The sequence below is a fragment of the Triturus cristatus genome, chromosome 5_1, assembly GCF_964204655.1.
Source record: "Triturus cristatus chromosome 5_1, aTriCri1.1, whole genome shotgun sequence".
NCBI classification, from domain to species: Eukaryota; Metazoa; Chordata; class Amphibia; order Caudata; family Salamandridae; genus Triturus; species Triturus cristatus.
In genome coordinates, this window is record NC_140587.1 from 702,941,011 (window position 1) to 702,955,592 (window position 14,582).

The window sequence follows — 14,582 nt, forward strand, 5'->3', positions numbered from 1 at the left end:
GGGTTAATGAACAACAGGCACAGAAGCAAGCATGCTGCAGGAGGGTTAATCTGCCCATTTACAAACCCGAGCAACTCTGCCACTACAAACGTAACTGCTCACCGATATCTACAAAGAGCCATCCATGCACAGGGGAGTTAAAGGGTTAAACACAGAAGATCATTTATTTATAAATAAACTGCCCCAGGGATTACATTTCCAGGACTACCTCCACACACCTCACAGATTCTTTTACTTGCAATAGATTTGGGTCATTTCTGAAAGTATGTGTCCACCTCAAACAGCTCAAAATGTGCACAAGGTAATTTGAATAATAACGCTACAGTTGAAAAAGAGGCAAACCCGACTTTTAAGCTTTCTATAAACCAGAGCTCCTTAGCCTTTTCACTTGTGTGGACCCCCACGGAATTATTACTGGAATCCACGGATCCCCCCACTGACTCATTATTGGAAGGCGGAGACCGACAGCCTAAGCTATTTCTGTGTTCTGAACCACACAAGAAAACACAAAATACAGAAACAAGTATACACCAAATGCTCAAATATTGAAATATTTTGCTTAATTGTGAATCAAATATAGAAAAAGTTTTTAAAATTCCGATTTTACTTCTTTATTTGTATATATTTCATTCATTTTCATTTAATTATTATTTCGTTTTGCAAAACAGTTGTGGGCCCCCTAAGTTAGCCTCGTGGACCCCCATGGGTTCTCGGACCGTAGGTTAAGAACCCCGGCTATAGATTGCCCAAACCCAGCAACCCCTGGTCGTCATACGCAGACAGATTTGGTTACCATCCACCCAGAACACAAGAAGGAAGAACAACTGGGGCAAACAGGTAACAACAACCCCACTTCAAACACTGGACTCCCTTCTACACTGAAGGCCAAACATCTGTAGAATGAAGGTGCTGTGTTTGTAATGGTAAGACAGAGAAACTGTGGCCTGCCCCGCCTAGGAGTGTGAAAGTGTTTGATTGCCCAAACTAGCAGAACGTGGCACTGTATAGTCTAACATGGTGACAAACTCATCAGATTCAAGGAGGCAGTTCCAGTTCATATAAGGTAATTCAGTCAGGCAGCAAGGAATTGTGGCAGAAAATGTTAAAAATGGTGCTCCTATGTTCTAAAGCAAAAACATTTTCTAATGAATACAACTTGTTTTAAAATTCTGAGATTTTACTTGGTTGTTTTAAAAAATGTTATTTAGCACAAAGGGCTAATAACGTTGACTTGCAAAGCGTTTAGAATCAAAAAGACACGAAAGCTGCATACATAACGTTTAGAACATATAATTCAGCTCGCACAGTCAAAGCACCAATTCACATGTTTTACCCAAAACACTATTTCTGAAAGTCATTATCTGTTAAATCTCTCAAACAGATTGGCAGCATATATGCATGCCGCAAACGCAAAATGAAAACCAATGGGAACCCAATGCTGCCCTATGTCATCCTGAAAATGCACTATGGTGTGCTGTCATGTTTTTCTTAAATGAGTGCTCGTGCCCTGCTGCGGACATGATCCAAGCCCCTTTCATCTTTCCTCTTACAGGGTGTGCATGGACGGAATCCCTAAACAGGATACTTAGATAGTATCTCTCACAGCCACTGTCACTCTCCTTTTATGTCGTTTCATTAAAATCATACTGCAATGTGAGCAGGATTAGCTTGTGCTCTTCTTCACAAAAAAAGATAATTAATATTAATTAATAATGTAAACATGCCATGGTGCAAATGTGTTCCTTGCCATGGAAATTGGCTTAAATGTGCATACAATTGAGAAGTCCTTGTCAGTAATTTACAGTATGTGTGTGCATCACATTTCTGGATGTAAACTAAGGCAAGGTCTCATGAATGCATACTGCAACTGTAACCCGAACAGTGTGATTGATTTTGAACTACAAACTACAAAGCATGTAATTGACCTATCAATGCAAAACAACCAAATGGAGCAACGGCTATAGGTAATGGTTTTCATGAGGCCCCAAAGTAGTAAAATTATATACATAAAGCACAGCTAATCTTCGGTAAGGAAATATTCATTCCATTGCTCTGATTTTTGAAATGTCATTTTAATTTTTCATGGGGTTAATGGTGTAAAAACTAAGGTGGGACAACTCAATCTCTAGATTGCATCATGCCGCATATTCACATTTCCAATTGAATATAATAATTTTAAGATTTAGGTTTTCATTGTAGTTTTATTTTATATGTGTGTCTCACCTACCTGTTTTTTTCATGCAGATTATATGACAAAATCTGAAAACAGATCTTTTCATGTCATTTCTTGTTGCCGGACTAACACGGAAGATGCCACACATATCAATTTACAAATGCCCTGCATGTGACAGCACAGCCTTCCACTGTCGAAGGACTCCTTTCCACTTTCAATACTTGAATATCTATCTTGCAAAAACCCTTACCTATTTTTATTCTCAAGCTCTGCGATCAGTTGTCTCTGCTGCTTATTTGCATCGATGGTGAAGGAGATATCCGCAGCACCTTTTTGCTGAGCTTGCTGCTGTGGAGAAAGAGATGGTAGTGTAAGAAAATCTGCAGCATGAACTACTCCATCTGATCGAAACAGCAAGAGCCCTTCGGTGGGATCCCATTTTAGGTGGACGCGAGCCTGCCAAATAAAAGTCTGTTAAATTCAGAGGTGACCAGATCACAGAACCGACCAAAGAAATTTGCCGAAAGACAGTCATTCACTATCAGAACTGTGTTATAGTATATCCTCCAAGCAAAACAACAACACACATAATAAGCTGACCTAGCAAATTTCTCATCAGTGGCAAAAAGCACAGACATGATATAGAACTCATCCCTGGATCGCTAGTTGAGACGACTTACCTTGCGGGGCGGGTAGTCCAATGCACTAACAGTGCGATTTGCCTTCTTCAAGGAAGTCATTTAGAACGGATACAGTTAAACCCTAGTCCGGAGATGCTGCTGCTGCTTGGCATGGTGATACACTACAAGGCAGCTCGGCTCTGATCAGACTTATTACTGTGCCGGCTAACCGTATATCACATGGCGCACCCATTGATTTTCTGCCAGGACAGAAAATGGATGATGAATGTTTTTTTCATCCAAGCGATAATGTTGCTGCGCTTCAACTGAATAAAGATCACTCCGCACAGCTGAAGGGCAAGTACCAGTGCATGTTTGTTTGTGTATGCGAAGAACAGGCAATGACTCCCCCACCGAACTGCACGTACAGATTAATGCCATGGCAAGGGTAATCCCTTACATTTGTCTACATCAACCCACGAGTACCCTGAGTAATCACTGTAATAAACTATTAACATTTCACCCTCACTGCTTTGTTGTGCTTTATTAGTCACTTGCATCTTTCCTTGTTGATTTTTAATGTGTGGCTGCCAGCTGGCTTCATGCTGGCAGAGGTAAATGAAACAAATGTGGCTCTTCTTCCTCTACTGTAGATGTTATGTTTATTGATGTTACTTAAAAAGCCCATGATAGACCATCACTAATGCATCCCAGCCTATACCAACAATTAAGAGACAAGTGACGTCCCGCAGACATCTTGTTTCCAGCGGCATGATAATGCGTCAGGGAGCTAGTCGCAAAGCCATCTTGGAGTATGCAAAGTAGAGCTCCTGTTGTACCCTTTTATGTACTCCTAGATGCCTTTGTGAATTGACCCCAGACCACTAAAGTGGGAATAAACAGGGAATATTTATGGAGCATTCATAAACATTTAGGACAAATAGAAAGACTGTGTCCTGTCCACACTTTTACTAATGGGGTGTTAGACGACTCAGGGCTGATTCAGAAAGGCACATAAATGCACATAAAAGAGTACTCATGTAGTGCTACTCTACTAACTCATAGATGCCTTTCTGAATTGGCCCCTAAAGTTCCCCGTATTTGTCGCTTTACAACGTGTATGCTGCAGAAGTCAACTCCTGGCCAAGCATCTGATGAAAATAGTGGTCAAAGCACTAGGGTGGACACCTCACGAGACAAGCTACATGATCACAGGGGACGTACTTTCTGAATATTGACGCATTAGAGTGCGAGCTCACCTAAGCATCCTCGTGGCGTCTTTAGGCGTTACAGGTAAATAAGGCTGCCATCGTTAGGCTGAGTTTTAACTTTATTTATTGAAGAGCTCGGGTTTGATTGTGTATTAAAATAATAAGGTTAATAGGGCAATATCTTTGGAAAGGTTCCCCTCAAAGACTTGCTATGAAAAAGCGTATTTAAAGTCTAACACTTGCATATAGTGCTCTCTCGCATCTTTTTTAGGTCTTATAACCTTGAGATACAAAAAGTCTTGTGTATAACGTAGGGAAAACAAAAGCGTAGGGAAAACAAAAGCATTGGGAAAAAACGGTATGGGACAGGTAAGTATATAGGATTAAGGGTAAGGGCTAAGTTAGGGGTATGGGTAAAACTTAAGGGGGATGTTTTATGAGAATGCATAAGCTTAAGGGCAGAAGTGAAATGAGTTTCACCCTTATTGAAATATTAAAAATACTAAAAATGAATGTAAACAAACTAGTATTTACCTCCTTAACAGTGGCGCAAATCTGCCGCGGTGTGGGAGTTCTAATGAGTGGGTGGGGCCGCGTCGGCCAACGGACGTGCACAGCACTGGCTAGGTAGTGCTCACGACGGCCGTTGACCGACACGCGCATGGAACGGGTTAAGATTAACATTCGCAACATCTTTTAAAGAAAAAAAAAATTAAACCTTAATAATGCACTGGTATCTGTCCCTGTAAATAAAAAATACATGGAAATACGAGGTGTAAATTGAATTTCCAGAAATTGATCACCTGAATTTAATGAAAAAATAGGAACCTGAATTTCAACACTAAGGGCCACATGCATCAACGAAGAAAACTGTTGCAAACGGGCAGATTCGCAGAATCTGCCCCTTTGCGACCGGTATTTTTGCATTTGGGATGTATCATCCCAAATGCAAAAATCGCAATTTAAGTAATCGCAAAATTTGCGATTACTAAGATTGCAATTGCATTTAAGGAATCGCAAGTTGCGAATCCTTAAATGCAATGCATAATCCCCCCAAAATTTGTGTTTTCGAGAATAAGAATAGCAAATTACCAACAATTCCAAGTTGATGGTAATTTGCTAAAACTTAGAAAAATGCACAAAAGAGCATTTTTAAAAGTTCCATGTTGCACACATACATGCCCATGGGACATGTGTGTGCAACATGTGGTCACATGCCAATTTCAGGGGGTGCATCAGGGTGTCCGTTTGGCACCCTTGAAATTGCATGTGCAATTTGCGAGTACCTATTTGGTACTTGCGAATTGCAAATGCAACTCCTATTCATTCCTATGGGCCTATAGGCACATAGGAATGAATAGGAAGGAATTCCTCAATTGCGATTCGCAATTTGCAAGTAGCAATGAAGGAATTTGTAGGAATCGTTAATATTTTAGCGAAACCTACATGCAAAGGCAATTGCGATTCCTTAATAATCGCTATTAAGGATTCGCAATTGCCTAGCTTGATACATGTGCCCCTAAGAGGTAAATCATGCGTGATGTATCTCAAATCAATTAATCAACCCGACAATAACATATGGAACTATTAATAGCCTTGGCATTAAATAGGCAATGGCCATAAAGAGAACATGAGGAAGGGAGTCATACTAGGGGGAAGAGGTATGGCGCCGCGGCCAGGGTGACTGCCTCCAGAATCTGGAGATCACGGTTCGATCCCCGGCGGCAGATTAGCCCAGCACCATGTGACTCTGGGCAATAGCTTGTTTAATCTTCCCGACGGCCCCCAGCGCCTAGAGACCCTTACGGGTAATTGTTTGCGCTTTACAAATGTGGATTATTATTATTACTACAGAATGGTATAACCTATGTGCTACACGAGGGCTGTTGCCTGTGTAAAGGAGGGATAAATAGGTAAATATATAGATACACACACACACACACATATATACATACACACAACCACATATATACATATATATATGTGTGTGTTCATTAACGCCACCCCACCAAGGTTTGCTGAACTTGCGGCGTGTGCATCTGTAGATGAGGTGGGACCCGTTCTGTTTCACAACAACTAAAAGATAATTCGGAGCACTCATGGGGTGATTATAATGACTTTATTATCGCAGATGCGTTTTGGCATTGTGCTTTCTTCCGTGCAGTCAAGTCATTTCAAATACGCACAGTGATTGGTTGATTTAAAACCTCCATCGTTTGTTACTATTGGTAGAATTCCAACCAATGGGTGAGTAGCAAAATTCTTGTTGTTATAGCTCACACGGGTAAGTGAGATTATTGTATTACTTGATTTATAGATATCACTGGACCACTGCAAGATACTTTGATGCTGGCCACCACTCCAAAACCTCGCTCTTGAGGATCACCTTTACTGGCTGCCTTCTACCACACCCCCAGTCCTGAAAAAGACCCACTATGACTGCCAAATAGTGCATCACATGGGTCGAAACGTCGACAAACCTTTGGTTCAACTTTTCGCAAATCTCTTGGTTCAAATTCGCGAGCAAAAGTGCCGCCTACCAGAGACATTGTTTTTTCTCCTGTTAGAATTGCAGATATTCTCACTGTATATATGAAATTCACTTCACCACGTGCACTGAGCACTTAAAGTCACCTCGTTACTTGTCACTTGTATATCGCTTCACTTGACAGCCTCCATTATCCTGTATTTATATGCCCTTGAAATCGTATAAAATAAGAATTTCCCAAGCACCTCAAAGTTGCTTTCATTGTGTTCCAACCACATGTGCAAATAATTTGGTGTCTCTCATCTTTGATCTTGTACAATGTTCGAATTTAATTGCACTTCTGATTAACTCCTGTGTTGCAAAGTAATTATCTACCCCCGACAGAACCACTGTAGCCTTTTCATATGAAAGAAACTGAGCAAGAAAGATGATCAGTGTTGTTCTGCTAAGCAGACTCAGTTGTCCACAAAGGTATAATAAGGACTTGAAAAGACCAGAGCTCAGCCAGAACTACAATGTTTAAAGTTTATGGATAACCAGTCAGAGAGGGGTGCGGTGTGTCTAAAATGTAGGACTTTTTGGTGGAAGTTACAACTTTCAATGCTAAACTGACCTGTACGCGAGATCCTCGCAAAAATCAAATCCCTACATTCCATGAAAAAGATCCTTCATTTGTAAAATGTGTGCATACGATCCTTCTTCCCACAGTTCGCAGTACCTCACTTTCTTAATATTTAGCTGCTTTTTTGAGAGAGAGTTATTTTAAAATAGAAGTCACCTACTACTTGGAAAACTCTCTAGATCTAAACAAGCAGCATACTTTTTGGTCTACTTAACCTGCCAGCAAAATACTGTTATGGTATGCTCAGTTTTTTTGTTGAATATTGTTTTAAGGAACACGAAACAAAACGAAAGTCGACACACATCTCTCCTCTTCCCCGAACGTCCTTCCATTACCTCCCATTCGTATCTTCCTCGCTCGTGACTGTAATGTGATTGCTTATTACTGTTAAGCCAGCTCAGTTTTAAGCTTATGTTATCAAAGAAAGATAAATTCAATCGTATCCTTGTGTCAGTGGTTCTGGATAACCTATCAAGTTTGGTAAAACAGAGGCCTTGAACTAACATTTACTAAGAAATGTTAAGCAAGACCTTCAATACAAGCCATTTTTATTTATAAACCTCTTAGTAGTAGTAAAATCCTTAGTCATTTGTGAGCATATTTCACCAGCAGCCCTCTTCTTGGGGTAAGTTTGGTTTGGTAGTGGTTGAATAACATTTGTTGAGAAGTTCTTAAAAGATCAGGAAATCAAGAGAAAAATGTAACCGACTCGCTCATCACAATACGAATGCAAAAATGAGGTATGTTAGAGTCAATGGAGAATAAGATAGTTTTCACTTTACCTGACCTCAATAGGTTTATTGGTAATCTAGGTCAGTAGAGCTCCCTGTATTATTACAAATAACAATGGCCATATGAGCACATCTTGATTATGTTATTACACACATCTGACGCCACCTAATCACGTGACCATTTTTTGTCTTGATAATACACAGTATGGCAGAGTTCTCAAAAGATCCCCAACCCTTAATTGTGCTGATAGCAAGACTATGGAATAGTGAAATGTGGTTTGTTTCAATTTTAGAGAAATCTGAATTAGGAATTATGAACTTGGGCTTCAGTGTAAAATGTTCTCAAAATTCTTGTCTTATTCTAGTCATTAAAACTGGAAACCTACCACAATGCACTACTTTGTTCATTGTTTTAATGCATGAACAAGGAAGATGTGTGTATTAGAACTGACAAATCAATGAGAACCATCTGATATACTAAATATGAAGTCTAGTTTTAGGATTGGCCGTAAGATAACGAAGAGAAAAGATAACGAAGAGAACCTTGAAGAACAGCGCTAGTCAGGAGGTCTTAAGCTCCCCAATTAACTCTACAAAGATGTAAGTATGTCTCAATCCAATTGATCATATATTCCAAGTTAATAGAGCAACTAGAGAAATGTTTTGATTGATGCCTAGCTGGGGATTGTGCAGGAACGTCAGCGATGTGGTGAAAGGGATAACAAGCAGTGTGTGGCTGCTTGAGAAGTATGCACTCCATGCACTTCAGAAAAGTAAAATATAATAAATCAGAGAGCAGAGTACAGCAGTGTTCAATCAGTAATTTTGCTCTATATACCTGGGAAGGAATTAAAACTTTGGAAATTGAGATAAAGCGCCACAAACCTCCCTAACACAGTCCTTCCTCGGAAGGTTCAGGAGCCAGTATCTGCCAGCTTTTTGAAATGTGCTTCCAGGTCACCCGTAAGTGATTATTGTTAAATAGCGCTGTGAATGTAGGCATCCAAACATCTCCTGCTCTGAGGCAATTATGAAAATGAAACCTATTTACTAAAAATCTGTTGAGGATAAGCACATAAAAAATTAAAAAGAAACAAAGCTGGCTGCCACCACCTCAACTGTTTCATATATGCCTCCATGAACACCTTTTAGTAAGATGCTGCTGGTCTTTGTAAATGGAAATAAATAAATAAATAAATAAATAGTTTTGTGAAGTTTTGAGGCATATGGAAATTCCAACAAGTATGTAAAACAGGCACCTATTATAGTACTTGATAATGATTATGGTAGGTAAGTGTGTGGTATAAGCACTCCAATTTGCACTTAGAGTTTAACTGTCTTAGAAAAAATGAATGTGGAAAAGGGGACCCTTTATTTCAGCTGCTGTGTATTGTTCAACATTTCATACATGATCATAACGTCCCTGTGCAATATAGGTCAATTTCAGGCCAATAATATTGACATGCATAATTCCAAGATGGCTATAACACCCATCCTATTAGGATTTCAATTACCGTTGTGGGTATGGGAGGTCAAGAGAAAACATTGATTGAGCTGTGAAGATAGTCAGACACTCGGAATACCGCTTATGTCTAGAACAAGGACTGTAAAGAAAGGTCAGCAGCACCCCCTGAATTCTGGGGCTCCAACATAGAGTTTATTTCGGGGGAAACTAGTCAACAAATGTCACTATGGTAATCGGAATTTTCTTATGTTTCCCTAACAACTTTGAGCAACCATTTCACACATGCACCGGCATAGCGTGGGTTGCCACCACCGAGGGCAAAATTTGAAAAGAAAGTATTGTGCTCCGTAACCCGTGGACCGTTAGCTCAGGAAGTGCTAACGTGCCACGGGTTCGGGGATGCAATACTTTCTTTTAAAATGTTTTGTCCCCTAAGAATTTTGAACCCGGGGCAACCACCCCCCCCCACGCTGCGCCACTGGACACAAGAAAGATCAAATACACATGCGTCCCACCACAAAGACAGGGTCACATGTTCATAGTATTACACAGTGATTGACAGGGAAGAAGGCAAACAATGACATCACATATAACATTGGCCAACCTGCCCCTCAACCGTAACTGCAATCTTTCACATTTTTTTCCTTAGACAGTCCAGTCTTTCCAAGTCTACTATCAGCGGCCCTACAGAACAAATCACATGTCCTAATGCAGGAAAGTCATGTGCATGGGACTCAAGCACATCCATTGCTGAACCACACACGGAATAATGAGGTGCCAACATCTTTCTTATTACCACTTACCGATGGCGAGGTCTCCGCGGCCAGTCGTGCTGCATATCTGGCGATCAGTTTATGCTCCTCATCGAGTCTGTTTGGGCTCTCAAGCATGCTGTCAACAGGGAAAGGGAGTGAAGGATAAGTCACTTGGCTTATTTGAATGTTAATGTATAGAAATGCTATAGCATTCAATGCTACTTCCTCCCGGTTGCACTTTGCTATCTTGGAATTCATACATTTTTTAAATGACACGTTACAGGCACACTACAGGCTCCTAAAGGATTCATACATTTTAGCATGAAGCTTTTTAAACAGTCATTTTCCATATAAACTGTAACGCAAAACATGTGGCAATGTAACTTCTTTCAAGGGAAGCTTTTTTACATTTTAGATCTTTGTCCTGTATTGTAAACGTCCGCATGGCTATTTAGGATTTTACATATCTCAAAGGTTAAAATGAGTAAAATGTGAAAAAGCTCAATACACCATCAAAAATACGATAGAAAAGAAATACAACAGCACAGCACTGGGGCAGTCTCCTCCTTCAGATTCCTTGGTTCTTCTCCTTGGCAAAGGGCTGTCTTGATTCCCAGAAGTGATCTAAAGTCTTGGGGTCTGGGTCCTCATATTTATAGTACTAAATCCTTTGTCCTCTGAAGGCAGAGGGGCCGGTACCTAGTCCAAACCAATTCTGTGCAGCCCTGGAGAACTTTGTTTACAGGACTCCTTCTTTCCTTTGGCAGGGTGGGCCAGGGACATCAGACGCACCACAGGAGGTGGAGCACACATTGTGAAAGGCAGGCAAGCCCTATTCAGACCCAGGTGCTACTCCTCCCACCACTCTACATGCAGATAGGTCTATTCAGCCCTGTGCTGCTTCACCCTGTCTCCTGGAATCCCCCAACCCCTGTCACTCACAAAACCAGACACACAATACACAAGCTAGCAGAGACAGGATGGATGGTTAGGTAAGACAATACCTACTTTCTAAAAGTGGTATTTTCAAACACAGAATGTTAAAACCAACTTTACTAAAATATGTATTTTATCATTCTGAGTTCAGGCATACTAAACTCGAATTTTTACCATGTTCCCTGGGTCAGTTAGGATTATAAGGTGTTATAATCAAACTGCCCATTCTGGCCTATGGGGACTGGTAGCCTTGCAATAGTGAAAAACGAAAATGGCTGTAATTCACTATTAGAACATGCCAAACACACCAGGACATGTCCTACCTTGTACTTACAATGCACCCTGCCCTTGGACCTACCTTAAGGGTGTCTGATATGAAAAAAGGGAAGGTTTAGGGACTCACTTACCAAGACAGCAGGGCCGTACTAGACTGCACACAGGCTCTGCAGTGGCAGGCCTGAGACACACTTTACAGGCTGCTTCTGTGGGTGGCACAACCAGTGCTGCAAGCCCACCAGCAGCATTTGATTTACAAGCCCTGGGCACACATGGTGCACGGTACTAGGGTCTGACAAGTAAATCAAATAACCCAATCATGGAGTCACTAATCAATACATTAATTCAACATAGGGAGCACTTGCACTGTGGCACTGAATAGCTGTGGCACAGTGCCCAAAGCATCTAAACCAGCAAACAGATCAAAAACAGAGAAGGCAATCAGTAAAAAATGGAAGGGAGACTCACGCAAATGGTACCAGGTCTAACATTAGTAGAGTGCGGTGCCTGCTTCAGGGACACTGAACGCTTTCTTTTTTTTTTTACTTTAAAGAGCGCGGCACCCGCTCCACGGGCACCACGCTCTGCAATACAATAGGTATTCTTTTGCAAAAGATTGAACTATTGGTATTGTAAATGACAATGCTTTTTAATTTTTTATAAAAGGCATTGCCATTTATATTGCCAATAGCTCCAAAACTCGCACTTGTGAGACTTATTGCATTGTAAATGCTTGTTTAAAAATGTGCCCTCTGTACATGAAAATGTCAGTACATACTGATCCCGTGGACCAAGATCTGCCAATTGCACCCTCCCACGCGTCCCCATAGATGTCCTTTTTTTAGACCTATGTTAAACTTGGATGCACAAAAGTGTTGTGAAACGAGCTCTAAAGGTTGAATTTTAAGGCATTGCAGAGAAGCAGAATTAGGGACAGTGCCCCCCCACACATGTAATACTTTGTACATTGCTGCTTAACCAGTAGGCCGCACAGTCTGCAGAAAGAAGAAATGGGGTCCTAGAGAATAGTAAAAACGCGATGTCATTAAATGTATGCTTCTGAGAGCCGGGCTGTAATATGGACACTCATACTATTCTCAGACATGAACCATTATTATTCTCATGTGTAATGAAGTAATGGAATAGCCTGCCAGGGACACAGACGTATGTAATATCAGTAGAGTACTTTTACAACCTGACTCAATTAGCTGCAGTTCAGATTTAGAACTTGTAGGGATCAGCAAAAATATGAGATGAAACCAGAGAAACGATTTAACAAGCAAAACCTCAAAATAATGCAGCCAAGGGTCTGAGCAGGGATGCTCTGGTAAAACAACAGAACAAACGCATGCAGGCTGTAATGATTCGTAGAAGCCTATGAGATGATGGAGCATAACCAAGAGAACTTGGAAGACTTATATCACCGGCTCGGCCTCGACTGCTGGGGTGAAACGTGGTATTAGAATATTGGAGTGTTGAGCGTTCCGTTGAAGACGATGGATTCCTTTGCACCAATAATGATAGAGACCTTCTGCTCCAAACCATCAATGTTTGTTTTAGTGTTTCTCCAAATTAATTTAGAACATTCAACCCTCATTGGTTAGAATGTTCTAATAGATTTAGAGGATATTTGATGGATTCTAGCGTGCTCAGAAAAAGGCCTGGATAGGCATATCTGTCGCATGAGAAAAAGTGTTGAAAACATCAGCATCTTACGTGTGTTTTGACAAGAAGAGTAAACAAATCAATGAACAAATTTTGGAGTAGTTGGAATAATTATTTTGAAATTAAAAACAGAAAATATTTACGTGTGAAAATCACGCAACGCTGTGCGCTTGGAAAAGGAGTGGAACTTCACTTCATTTTATAGTTGTATTTACGAATGCGTGACACCAGGGTGGATCACGTTTTCCAGGCTGCACGCAAGCAGTTTAAATCTACAAATTCAATCAGCTTCGGAAAGAAGGATGAAATCGGTGTGCACTGTATCGCTTTTTTACTAATAGATTTATAGCCCTTCTGCCTCAGGCTATACTGCTTATTAAAGGACTGCTCCCACATTATAGGCTCTCCCCTATGGCTCGGGCCTGTAACTCAGGTGGTTCAGGGGCTGTAACAACCAGCTTAGCCCTCTGCACTAGGCTATAATGCTATATTAACTGCAGTATGTAGCACAGTGCCTTACATGATGCACTAAGTGGCATAAGTCCTTATGTAATGATCAGCAGAGAGGGAGGACTGGCGAATTAACTTGCGAAGGAGTAAGGAGAATCACCCGTTCAGATTCTTGGTCTGAGGCAAGTGGATGGGCAAAGCTTTAAAATAAAATCTCCCTGTCCTGTTTGCGCAAGGGTGAACCGAGGAGTCCTGGACTTCAAGTCTAGTGGGGCTAATGAAAGGGTTAGCATTGTGAATGCCATGGAGGATGAGGTGCTGCATGGCAAGAAGGGATTTGCCAATGACCTCTTCTATTTTGGATGAACACTGCGAAGGCCATGCCCTCAGGTGCCTGCCAATGAATTCTTCAGTGTGAAGAGATGCTGTCCGGTTACTTCTTTCCAAAACTTGTTGTTGATACTCTTTCTGAGTTTTACAAGCTAGAGGATGAGAATATCCCATTTTGCTACTGTTTCCTACTCCGGATGCACGAGTTTTCAGCTGAGTCCAAGGACAGGGATGCACCTAAAGCTTTGGTCTTGCCGGTCCCACAAATGACTGTTTCCTGACATGAACATGTCCTCATCTTAGCGAGTTCTGTGTTTGCGATCTATAATTTTACACGAAAGGATCAGAACTATTTTTTTCACACAACTATGGAATTTACCCGAACTCAGGGCTCCACACTCACCAAGGAATGAGATTTAGGAAGTGGGAAGAGTTCAGTGGGCTCTACATAATTACTCATCGTGGTATAGGAGGACCAAGAGCATGACTGCATCATTGGCTTCAGAAATAACTATATCATGTTCTCTAACAGAATGGACAAAGTGGGGTGGATTCTTGGCCTTTGGGGGAAGTAGAGATGGCAGGGGTGCTTTTGCCAAAACAGAGCTGTCAGGGGCATGTGTAAAACAGAGTGAACGGCCTCCCACGTACAAGAGTCAACAGGTCTGCTATAAGTAATGTTAGGCATCCTGTGAGATTAGGACATGCTATCCAGCCCGGATCATCGCTGACTGCCTTTCATGTCTCAGCCAGACCTGGTGGATGGTAAAGTGAGCATACCATTTTGGAAGCTGTTTTCACCAAACAGGGAGGTAAGCAGATGTCAAAGAACCCTCTGTTAGAGTGTCATTAGGAAAAAC

The 14,582-nt window shown here is 41.2% G+C and overlaps 1 protein-coding gene across 10 annotated transcripts in view; it reads right to left on the bottom strand.

The window, feature by feature from the left end:
• The window catches only part of DTNA (dystrobrevin alpha), a 980,878-nt gene that overhangs the window by 144,665 nt on the left and 821,631 nt on the right, over nt 1-14,582 (bottom strand). For 9 of the 10 annotated variants that reach the window (XM_085605673.1, XM_085605674.1, XM_085605682.1 and 6 more), the window contains 2 exons: nt 10,114-10,201; nt 2,424-2,521 (listed from right to left, as the gene is read on the bottom strand). In XM_085605673.1, the coding sequence (XP_085461799.1) occupies nt 2,424-2,521; nt 10,114-10,201 (186 nt within the window). The remainder of the gene's footprint in view (nt 1-2,423; nt 2,522-10,113; nt 10,202-14,582) is intronic. The other variant, XM_085605680.1, reaches the window with a different exon arrangement.